Raw genomic sequence first — 12,849 nt, 5'->3', positions numbered from 1 at the left:
TAAGGGGTATAATATTCATATCCCGACCCCTGTAATATTTTCGGCCAAGATCCACCATTAGCGATGAGTGAAGATATGTCCCCAAGAATGATTACTGTATCAAGGCAACTTGCTTCTACATTGACACAACTTTATTATTAAGGTATAAATTAGGAAAAATTGAAAAGAATAACCTCATTTTTTATCAATGTGCTCAAAACGAGGAAAGATGGGATAATTATAGGAAAAAATATATGAAGCTAATAATAGAAAGAATTAATAATAAATTAGCACTTATTACACCAATTTACTCGTGAATTGTGGATAAATTCCCAGCTTAATACGGAGTACTAAAAAAGGAAGTATATATATTAAATGTTTATATGCAGCTCTTTTTGTTATCTTTTTACAACATAACTCACACTCACTCATACACTAGACGGGTTAATTTATATTAGATGGGCCAGTACAACAAAACATGTTATAGAGTAAATTAAGTTTCTTTTTAACTGGTGTTTAGAGAGCGAGCCACGAGGACGAGTAATGAGATTTGATCCTACAATTGCCTAAAACCGGCGGGAGTAGTGCCCTAATAACCACTTGGGATATCCCTCACTCTTATGTTATAATTCACTTTTGCTTAGGCACGTAACCACGACGTATGTCAATTAGCAAGTGCGACACATCTACATAGATTTGACTTGTTAATAACTTTTGTTTAGACATAATATCTAAATTAACATGATATCAGAAAGTGAATTATATATAAGTACTTCGTATAAGATTTACGCACCTTTGATAGTTGTATTTTATTGAGCAAGCTTCTTCTCTTTGATTCGATCCGGTCCATGGACTTCTTGGTAGTGTTTAAGTTGAGTTGCAAAACAGGATCTGGAAAATACCGGTTTATTTTGGCCATGTATAATTGATGAACCACCTTCATCGACTGTTTATTATCATCATCATTATTGTTGACGACATGAATGGTGCAACCATCACTATCATCTGAATAATTATTTTTTGGAACCAAAAAAAAAAAAACAGTAGTCAATAATTATATATAGACATTACAATAGGTACGGATTTTGTAAACAATAGTTGTGTTGTATACACCAGGCTTAGTCAGGCTATACAATTACTGTATTTGTAGGCGCATGGTTAAAACATGTACGTGAATTTCAACATTTAACAAAATTGATTAACTAAACTCTTACCACTTTCATTATATATTATTTGCAACGGTTTAGCATAGAGTGTAAGTAAAAATTGTCTTGCCGTTGCAAATAATATGAGGAGGTAGTAAAAAAAATATAACACACTCTTCATAAACACTTTTTTTTCCCTTATAAAAGAAGAAATTAGTATCGCAGTTTAACATACATACCTTCAGATTTCAAAAAAAAAATAAAAAATAAAAATAAAAAATAAAATAAAATGTACCTTCAAATGCCATTGATCTCTTAAACTTTCAAGGTTTTTATTGGTCATCTTAAATTCTCAAATGCTTCTTATATATATGTACTTTTTTTTTTGAAAGATTATTATATATATGTACTTGAATTGAGAACAATCTTCCTTTAATGACTTAGTAGTATATATTTTTTATTTTTTTATTTATTTAATTTAATTTTATCGTTTTCATTTCTTTATAAATAATTGTTATAATACTACGGATTATTGAATTTTTCTTACTGTGTGTACATCATCCTTGTTCAAGAAGTTGACTTTCATAAATCATTCAAAAAACTTGCTGAACTTGGAGTTCACGGCAATCAAATTAGTCAATGAACCGTTCAATTACAATTAAATATTTCGTAATTAAAATATTTATAATCCAAAGTGTCGGATAGATCAAGTGATTAGATCTTTCCTCTCGGTTCCAGGAGATCTTGTGACCGATTCTCACCCCTGCCCTTGTGACTCTCTAAACACCAAAAATAAAAAAAAATAAAAAAAACACTATTATAGGCATGTTCTCATTGACTGAACCGAGCTGAGCTGAACTGAACTGAAATGAATATTTTATACGAGAAGGAAATTAGAAGCTGAACTGAACTGAGCTGAACTAAACTGAAGTGAGCTGAACTGAACTGAACTGAATTTCAATAAGAGAATAGGCCCTACGTCTGCAACCTATTAATTTATCTTTAAAAAAATGAAACAATTGTAAATAGCACACTAATAAATGGACTGAATTGAAGTGAGCTGAAATGAATATTTTATGAGAGAAGGAAATAAGGAGCTGAACTGAACTGAACTGAAATTAAGTAAATGTGAACAGGTCCGCAGTTGATACTCCCTCCGTTTTCTTTTTATATGCATCATTTTAACAATTGCACTATTCGCATACCATGGTTGACTAAATATTTTCACCTCTAAAAAAGTAAATAAAAGTTATTATCTAATATATCATTAGATTTGTTATAATGTCTAGTTTCATAATATAATTTTGTTACAATTTTTACAAATGCACAATTAAAGATATTAATGGTCAAAGTAACGTCTCGACAAATAAGCCGGTCAAACTGATGCATATAAAAAAAACAGAGGGAGTACTAAAATAACAACCGCTAACATCATGCTAGACACGTGCCAAATTGCTATTAAAATTTTCCTTCCAAAATTATACATGATGTCATTATTTTATGCTTTTTATTAAACTTTTGATTAGCTATATTATTATTAGTATCAATTTCCGAAAAACAATCTAAACAATTTAATTTCTCTTCCTCAGATACCCCTTTCATCATTTAATTTTTCTACTCCATATAAACTCTTTTTTTTCAAAAGTATTTGATGTATTATTTATTTTGGGTTTTTAATATAATTGTGATATGAAAAAAATGAACACATTTAGAAAATTTTATTTGTTCAAATTTTACGTCGCATGTGACTAATCTAGTATTATATCTTACTCCGTATAAGATACTTTCACAAAAGGCTACTTAGGGCCTGTTCTCTTACGTTGAAATTTAGTTCAGTTCAGTTCACCTCAGTTCAGTTCAGCTCCTAATTTCCTTCTCTTATAAAATATTCATTTCAGTTCAGTTCAACAGAGTTCAGTCAATGAGAACAGGTCCTTAGTCATTCAATAAACTCCCTCATTTTCTAATTTTTCTCCCATTTATTTTTTGATTCCCAAGACAGACTTTAATATATATACTTCCTCCATTTCTTTTTACTTGCAACACATCTTTTTGGCACGCAGTTTTAGGAGATGATTAGTGAAGATAAACGAGCGATTTTATCAATATATTTTTAACACGAAGATTAGAATAGGGTTAAGTATAATTTGTAAAAAACTATTTTAAATAATTTGTCCGTTTACATCATATAAACTTGACCTCAAAACACGTGCCACAAGGCTACGTTGCAAGTAAAAAGAAACGGAGGAAGTATATATATATATATATATATATATATATATATATATATATATATATATATATATATATATATATATATATATATATATATATATATAATTAAAGGTGTTATACTTTGAGCGTATGCAATAGAAACAGTGCATGACTGATATAAGACTTATTATTAAATAGAGGGAATAAGACTATACAAATAAGTGACACAAATTAATTAATCTATTTCTCTTTGACAATTAGCTTAATTATTTGGAATTGGATGTTAAACGTATATGAACATCACAATTCACAAAGAGTACATCATTTCGAAAGGAACACATTCTCCAAAATCTTGATCTTCTTAGGCTTAGCTTAGTGCTTGTGTCTTGTTTAAAATGGTGCGACACGATCACATTTAACATAAATGCATGCGATCAAGTTCCAACCCAATGCCAAGGTTATCATTTTGATGGATCCAACAACATTCTTCCATCACTACATAAGCCTCGTTTGACAAGGGATAGTTGAATACTTCTAATATAATTAGCTCGAAATTCGTCGTCATTTGTCCATCTAGACATGAATTCTTCAATCTGAACATGTATATACAAGGAACCAACAAATCAAATATAGTTAAAACATCCAAGTATAAAAATAAATTAAAAAATTAAAAAAAATAAAAAAATGGCTAAATCTCATTAAGCACTTACCTCTTTAAGGGACAATTTTTCAAGGGTGACAAATTTTTTTTGTGTTGCAAGCTCTTGCACCTTCTTTTGTAGTTTGCAATATTTTTCATAAAGAGCAATCTGCCAAAATAAGCATGTATAATATTGTTTAATTAAGTTTTATTAATAAAATATTAGGTAATTTGATGTAATAATGCTAAGAAAATTTACTACTAATATACAAATATACCTGCTTTTTTACTTGGATTTCAAGTGCTAAAAGGCAATCTTTTGTTTTTTGTTCCTCTTGTTTTAAAATGTTGTGTTCATCCTCAAGAGATGAAATTTGTTTCTCTAATTCAACCATTTGTGGTATGCGCTGCGTTTTTGCAACCTTCTCTAGTTCTTCAAGATCTTTAATTTCCTTCAAACATCTCTATGTCGAGACAATGAGAAAACTTTGTCACAAATTTAATTTATCATCATGCCATTTGTTTATAGCTTAATACAAGATCGCAAACTTAATACAAAAACTTAGGCTATGTACCATTGTACCATATTACTTGGGCTTTATTGTGCGTTTTTTTATAGCTATATATCTTTAATTTCCCAATGAAAATTGTAATTTAATTTATACGCTAATATATAGTACGACAAATCTATTAAAACTCCATTTGATATATTTTTTCTTACAATTCAGCTTCCATATATAGATCAAAGTAGTTTAGTCAAATTAGACAATTCAATCACATCAGATTATAAAAAAAAAAAAAAAAAAAAAAAAAAAAAAAAAAAAAAAAGATTACATTAGATAAACAAAATTAAGGTGATCTAAACATAACCTTAATAAAGTGAATACATTGGTTAATTATAAGAAAAACTTACATGGAGGTGTTGTTTCAAATCATACTTATTCATAGAATCATAGTACCAATTGTGAAGATGTCTATGTATTGAAAACGGAATTTTAGATTCTGCTTCTTTAATTTTGCCCTCAAGTAACACCTCCCTCCTTTGGAGATGCTCAAGCTCTTTCAAGATTTGTTTCTCTTTCGCCCATTTCATCTTCCCATGACCTAATTGCTCAATCAAACCCGGAATTTTCCCCTTTATTTCGACCAACTCTATCTTTGGGTTCGATTCTTTTACCTCTAGGTTTTCATTCTGTATATATAAGTACTCAATAAGCCAAATATAACCATGTACAACAATTCTTATGGCAATTATCATGCAAGAAAGTGGCAAGTGGAATAATTTTTTTATATATATATATATATATATATATATTTGAAATATAAGTAGAAATATTTGTAGAATTGTTTGTAAATAGCTAACATAGTTGAAAATATGGATGTAGATTGAAATCTATTTAGAATTTATCTAGTTACTGATGATGAAAAATTGTAAATGTTAATAAGTTTTGCTATTGGCCTAATCAATGAAGAAAGTTACATGATTTTTACGTACCAATTCCACGTTTAACTACTTAAATACATGCCAATTGTAATTAGCTAATAAATTCAAAGTATAATGCTAGTTTAAACTTATAACACAGTATGCAAATTATTGTCAACGACATGCAAAAATTATAAGTTAATAATTTATAGTTGCAAAATGTATTTAAGGATTAAATCTTCTTATAAAAAATAAATTATTAAAATGAATTTAGCAATCAATTAAAACATTTTAATTCGAACAAGAAAAAAAAACATTTTGATTCATGATATTGATTTATAAAATTAGTGTGAGCAAGTTAAAGAATTGAAATTTATAATTTTATGCATTATTATACGGAGTACTACTCTTTCTGTTTCTTTTTGTTTGTTACGAGTAAAAAGAGATATGGAGTACTCCATATTTGTTTTAGGTAGTGTGAACAGCTAAACAAGTCAAAGAATTGAAATCAACCCAAAAAAAATTGAAATGCTTACAATGCTTTTAGGCCAATGCTTGTGGAGAAACTCTCGACCGATTTCAAAACTTTGAATTAAACTTTCGGCTTTGTAATTTCTTGTACGAATATCTAATCTCAATAATTCTAATTTATCCTGCATAAAATTAATTAAATACTCATTAATTTATTACTTGTATGCATAATGATGTAGTAGCTAGGTGTGGCTTTGCCACGGTTTGTACCCCTTAGTTCCGTTAGTTTCTTTGCTTTGTTTTTTATTTCCCGAGGCCTAGCCTCTCATGCGCACCCTAAAAAAATATTGTGTGCTCATCAATATAATTAAGGTTTTCTCATACTCTCTAAGCTTTCTATCTTCTTTTTCTCATAACTTTATCACCAAACCATGAGTAGATACATTAGCTAAGATTTGAGATCGAATATCGTTAACTATCAAGATTAATGAATCAATTAAGGGATTACAATAACTAAACACACAATGATGATTTGATCAAATCCTTTACAATAACTAAAACAGATAATGATGATTTGATCAAATCCTTTACAGTAATATCTACTCTATTTGTCCCTATTTTTTTGCCCCATTATAAATAATTGGGTAAAATCTCAAAAACTTTGACCATAAATTATTACTCCGTATTACTCGTACTTAATAAGAGATAATATAGGGTGTTGTTGGAATCGTGTCATTGTGAATTTTATTAATATCAAATTTTTATAATTTTTAGCGTATAATAAACATTTCAAAATATGCCTTGTTTATCAAAAAAAAAAATGTGCCTTGTAGACCGTGTTATAATGGGGCAAAAAAATAGGAACGGGTTGAGTAAATTAACTTGGTATCAGAAAGTGAATTATAAGATTTACGCACCTTTGATAGCTGTATTTTATCGAGCAAATTTCTTCTCTTCCATTCAATCCGGGTCATAGACTTCTTGGTAGCGTTTAAGTTGAGTTGCAAAACAGGATATAGAAAATGCCGATTTATTTTGGCCATGTAAAATTGATGAACCACCTTCATCGACCGTTTATTATCATCATCATTATTGTTAAGATGAATGGTGCAACCATCACTATCACCTGAATAATTATTTTTTTGAACCAAACCCAAACAATAGTCAATATAATTATACAAAGACATTACAATTTACAATAGGTGCGATTTTGTATACAATGGTTGTATTGTATATACCAGGCTGAGTCAGGCTATACACTTATTGTAGCGTAATAGCGTATACACCTGGCTAAGTCGGGCTAAACTACATTAAATTCAACCTTTGACGAGCTTAATTAATTAAATAAGCCTATTAAAAAAAAAAAAAAAAAAAAAAAAAAAAAAAAAAAAAAAAAAAACTTCTACGTATAAAGCATCGTAGTGTAACATACCTTCAAATGCCATTGATGATCTCTCAAACTTCAAGCTTTTAATGCTAAGTCATCTTAACTGATTCTTATTTATATATACGTGAATAGATAAGATCATTCGAAGAACTAGCTGAACTTGGAGTTCACGACAAGCATATTAGTCAACGTAACATGCAATTTAAATTAAATACGTAGCACTCTTATTAATTAAAAAGATACTACTACGTAGTACATCTTGTATTCCTGATATTTTACCTTGTTTTTCATGTCTTCATGATATTTTACGTATTTGATTTGATTTTTTCCCATCTCTAAAATACACTTTAATACATAAATGGGTAATGCTATAAAATATTTTAATATACTTCCTTTTTTAGTATTAAGTTGGAAATTTATCAACAATTCACGAGTAAATCAATGTAATAATTTTAATTTATTGTCAATTCTTTTCACTTTTAGCTTCGTATATGTAGTTCTAAGCGCTACATATATCTTTTGCCTAGATAAATATCTCTAATTCTATACAAATAAAATTAATTATAAAAATTTGATATTCTTAAAGTAGACATTATGACGAATTTAACAAGATTTCACTAACCAATATTACGAGTATTTATTATAAATTAATAAGGTTTTAGGGTCAAAGTATTCAAAGTTTGACCTCAAAAAACACAAGGACGTAACAAAATAACGACAGAAGTCATATAACATAAGCAATAATTGTACATTTGTACCATAAAGGGGCTAATATGTAAATCAAAAATTAAGCATCAAATGGTATGTCCTCATAAAAATATTTCTTAAATGCATCCATATGGGCCACTTGCAAGCAAATAGCAACTTGGACTGACCCATCATTCACAGGCCCAGGAAGCATAAGACAATCACCATCAGAATCATGGGTACCTGGGCCCATATAAATCTCTTTTCCCCAACCAAAGTCAAGCCCATAAATTGGAAGAGTCAACCAACTAATGACCCCAAGATTAGGGTTACCATAAAATGGACCTTCATTTTTGTTACGTGCATGCAAGTCTTGAAAAGGGGATAAATCAGTCAAATTTTTCCAAAAGTCAATGTTTGACCAAATATAATTATCGTCCACTTTTTCAATTGCTTCCCTTATTCTAGCACAAGTATAACCCAAGGGAGATGTTATGATATCCCCTGACCTAGATGAAGCCACCACGTCTAATATAGCGTTACCAAGGTACTTAGACGGTAGTGGTGGGTGCAAGCGGCTACGTATATCGACTGAAAAGCCTAAGCATGTTGGTTGTTCAAGGTGGTGCTCGCGTGCCTTGCTAGCACTTCTCCATACATGGGCCGCTACCACTTCATAACGAGTGTAATTTGTGTTTTGACCATTGACTTCCTTGTAAGTAGCCTTCTTTAGGCTCTTAACATGATCTTTTGATAAAGGTAATATTGCCACGGTAGTGGCTTTTTTACGCTCCTCCAAATTGTTTTCTTGCCCTATTAATAATGGTGGTGCACCTAACTCTTTGTACATATCGCGAGGTGTTAGAGTCTTTTTGAGATATTGTGTTCTAATGATATTCGGATTGAAGTAGGGAGCCATCGCGATTGGTTCACCACGTGCTAGTCTAGCCCATTCAGACATAAAATGAAGTGCACTTTGTCCATCAGCTAGTATATGTGATATGTTAACCCCTAAACAAACACTGCCACATCTAAACTTGGTGAGTTGCCCTACCACCAAAGGTAACTCATTAATAGGTTTGTCATAGTCAACAAAAGGAATGAGCTTATCAAATAAATTCGTTTGAGATGCAAAATCGCCAAAATCACTTAGTTCACCACAAGACTCGGCTTCAATTAGCTCGACTCCCATTGCATTACATAGGAGCTCAAGTCTTCCTTGGCCTACCCATCGAACACGGCCTGCTAAGGGATAAAAATGGACCAAAACCCGACTCAACGAATCCTTAAGGGTGTCTATGATAGACTTAGAGGAAGTAAGCCACTCCTCGGAAGGCTTGTAGAAGTAGACAGTCGGAACATGGGTGATCACACCGGTTTGATCCCATTCAGATAATTGGAACACACCATTACACGTAAGCTCGATTGGTCTTACCATGTAAGAACATTTTATGCTAACTTCCATTATACCTGTGATAATTTAAAGGAAGAAATAAATTCTTAGCTAGATTGTTTTCCTTAGGAAAATATTCATGCAATTTGAATAACCTATAGTTTTTGTTTAGGCATCAAAACTATGAGTAATCAAGCAAACAACTAATCTAAAACGCATTATATGTTACTTATTTAATTACGAGTATTATTTAACGATGCTTTTGAGACTTAAGTTGCATTTATTGCTTCTAAGGTAATTAAACTCAAAATTTAATATTATATTTAGTTTTACTATTAAATGTGGGCCATTTGTAAAAGAAGAAAAAAAAAAACAACAAACTATACTTTAATACGAGTAATAAAATTCATTAACAATGATCCAAAATATATTTTATTTGTTCCATTATTTATTTTTCCATAGTCAATCATATTAATAGCTTAGTGTTAAATTCTTTTTTTAAAAAAAAAAAATTCATCAAAATGTGTATTTTTCCTTCACTTGCGAAAAACAATAAACAATTATTTGATAGAAGTATGGAACCATTTAATTATATCAATGTGATTGAAATGTAAAAGTTAATACCTAATCAAATAAATTCCCCTATAAAAACTTGATTCAAATTTTCCTCAAAAAAAAAAAATTAAAAAAAAAAAATTAACAAAACAAACTTGATTCAAATACCAATAGTTATGGCAAATCAAGTGGTTAGTAGTGGCAGAAAAAAATGTTCAAGTGAGCCTATATAGCCAAAAGATAAATGCAATAAGTGATCCTTTTGTCATCATTCACCTATACAATTCTACATAACATACATTAGACATTCACTAACTATTTAAATAAATATCCAATTCATGAATCAATCCAAGTTTCAAACGAGGTTTCTTCATAAATCCATAATCCAAATCACGTCATCAAAGCATTGTTAAAAAAATTACGAAGTAATTATTATCTAAGAAAAATAAGGAGGAAATAAAGATTACTTACATAAATACTCTCGATATACTTAGCTTCAATTAGTAATAACAAACTTTCAAGATTTATACTTTTTGCCATAAAATGATAAATTGATAACTCATTAGAAAACGTAAGCAAGTAATTAAGTAAATGTAGAAGTTAATTTATTTAATAATGTTACATTATTTTTGATGGAAATGAAATTGAAATTTAACTCTTGCAATCAAAGCAATTGTAATATTCCAATCAAACGTAAAAGCAAAGGAATTAATGAAGCAATAAATTTAAGCTAACTAGTAATACCCAAGTATGTAATTGATGAAGAACTTGTACACCAAGAAATTAAACTTATACTATGTCTTCACTTTATTGTGTATTACGCTTTAAGTGAAGTCCTTTCATTAATTAATTAAAACTCCTACATTTTTAAAGGCATACATATAGTGTCACATAACCTATATCTACCACAAAATATGAAACAATAATAATCCATTACACCCCCGGCCAAATAAACACATTTTTACCTTGTAACTATTATTTATAGTCATTTTATTATACGTGAAAATGGAGAATGGAAAGAAGAGAGTGGCTTTGCTAGTAGGATGCAACTATCCAAACACACAATATTCATTGCATGGTTGCATCAACGACGTTGTTTCGATGCAAGAGCTCCTCATGGAACGATTTGGATTCGATAAAAACTCGATTGAGCTCCTAGTAGATGAAGGTCCATGGTCTAAAGCATTGCCTAGTGGTGTTAACATAAAGAATACTCTAAAGAAGATGATTGATGAAGCCGAAGCAGGGGATGTCCTGTTTTTCCATTATAGTGGGCATGGTACATTAGTCCCTTCTAAGCATCATCTCAATAAAAAGGAGGAAGCAATTGTTCCTTGTGATTTCAACCTCATTACAGGTAATTAATAGAATTATTATGTATTTAAAAAGAAAAGGATGCATTCAAAAAACTGGTCGAAAATAGAAAATGATGCACCTAAAAAAAGAGGTACGAATTTCATGTATCTCCAACTTTTTTTTTTTAAAGAACAAATACTTTACCTCAAAAAAAACAAGATTTTTTTTTTTTTTTTTTTTTTTTTTTTTTTTGACACATACTTTGAATTATTTTGTCAAGACTTGTATTGTAGTGATAAATAATCTATTGTTTGTTATTGTAGATGTGGACTTTAGACAACTAGTGAATGGACTACCAAAAGGAGCAAGTTTCACAATTCTCTCAGATTCATGTCATAGTGGAGGCCTCATTGATAAGGAGAAAGAGCAAATTGGGCCCAATACCTTATCTCCTACATCACAACTAAGCAATAACTTGGGCCCAAAACACTCCAAGCCCAAACAAATCCCAATTGAATCAATTGTGAACCACTTAGCCTCTCTTACAAACATGGTTGAGTCTGAAATTGGGGAGCACCTAACCACCCTCTTTGGTGATAACGCGAGCCTAAGGTTCCGTCTTCCGGAACTAGACCAAGACAAGTTGTTTGGACCTCATAGGCCGGACTCCGGTATCTTGTTGAGTGGGTGCCAGTCCAATGAGACCTCCGCGGACATGCCTCCTATGGGGTCCAATGGAAAGGCCCATGGGGCTTTTACGTACGCTGTCCAAACCGTGTTCAAAGCCCAACAAGGCCCACTTAGTAATAGAGAGGTAGTGATGTTGTCTAGGGAGGTGCTTGAACAAGAAGGGCTTGAAGGGCAGCATCCTTGCTTGTATTGTAGTGATGAGAATGCTGATGCACCCTTCTTGATGTGGGATGATGCACAAAGCAACAATTGACCAACATTTATCATTTGCTTTGTATTGATACTATAGCAACAATCAATAAATCTCATAATCAATTGTGTTTCCTTTAATGCATATTTCAAGTGAATTGAAAAACAATTAAATATGTTTTATTACCTTCTAATAACTTGTTTGATAGCTAGCCAGTAATAAATAACCGTAACAATAGCATATTGGTATGTAACTTGTTTTAATTTTTCAAGTTGTGTAACGTATGGATTGCATCGTAATAGACATTTGTTTATGTTATACTTTTACATATGAAATAAGTTATTAAAAGGTCCTAAGTAATAAATAAGGGAATCAAGTATTATGCAATTAAGTCTACTAGCTAGTAGCTAGGCACCACATAATAATTAACCTCTTGACCAAACAAGTATGGAGTAAGCATCTAAAAAACTCTATAATTTGGTCTAGTTGTACAACATTTTTTGCAAAATAAGAACTTTGCACGTTTTCCCCAAATACCACTAAAATGAGTCATAAGTCATCACAAGACCTTCTATAAAAGAGGAACCACTAATTTATTTTACACCCAATTATCACATACTCACATACAATCATTAATCATAAACCTTCTATCTAAGTGGAAATAAATACTCATATAAGGGAAGGTGGATAAGACGATGAAAAAAGTGTTTAGTAGTATATCTACTATGGTTCTTATAGTTGCCATTATGGTTGTGTTACTTCCGGCCACCTTCGGTATG

General features: G+C 30.7%; 2 protein-coding genes and 1 pseudogene across 2 annotated transcripts; 1 reads left to right on the top strand and 2 right to left on the bottom strand.

Moving 5' to 3' along the window:
• Positions 1-3,777: 3,777 nt before the first annotated feature.
• LOC145609545 (uncharacterized) lies at positions 3,778-7,317 on the bottom strand. Its single transcript, XM_081665002.1, has 6 exons — positions 7,305-7,317; positions 6,790-6,998; positions 4,892-5,170; positions 4,257-4,442; positions 4,049-4,147; positions 3,778-3,931 (listed from the first exon to the last, which is right to left on the bottom strand). The coding sequence occupies exons 1-6, from the start codon at positions 7,315-7,317 to the stop codon at positions 3,800-3,802; spliced, it is 918 nt and encodes a 305-aa protein (XP_081521128.1). The 3' UTR covers positions 3,778-3,799.
• A 729-nt stretch (positions 7,318-8,046) lies between these two features.
• On the bottom strand, positions 8,047-9,411 carry LOC145609544 (spermidine hydroxycinnamoyl transferase pseudogene; annotated as a pseudogene).
• Positions 9,412-10,817: 1,406 nt separating this feature from the next.
• On the top strand, positions 10,818-12,207 carry LOC145609164 (metacaspase-9-like). Its single transcript, XM_081664712.1, has 2 exons — positions 10,818-11,251; positions 11,514-12,207. The coding sequence occupies exons 1-2, from the start codon at positions 10,900-10,902 to the stop codon at positions 12,131-12,133; spliced, it is 972 nt and encodes a 323-aa protein (XP_081520838.1). The 5' UTR covers positions 10,818-10,899; the 3' UTR covers positions 12,134-12,207.
• Positions 12,208-12,849: the final 642 nt, after the last annotated feature.

Source organism: Chenopodium album, chromosome 23 (assembly GCF_948465745.1).
Source record: "Chenopodium album chromosome 23, dcCheAlbu1.1, whole genome shotgun sequence".
In the NCBI taxonomy this organism is placed as follows: Eukaryota; Viridiplantae; Streptophyta; class Magnoliopsida; order Caryophyllales; family Amaranthaceae; genus Chenopodium; species Chenopodium album.
This window is presented reverse-complemented; position numbering and strand designations above follow the sequence as displayed.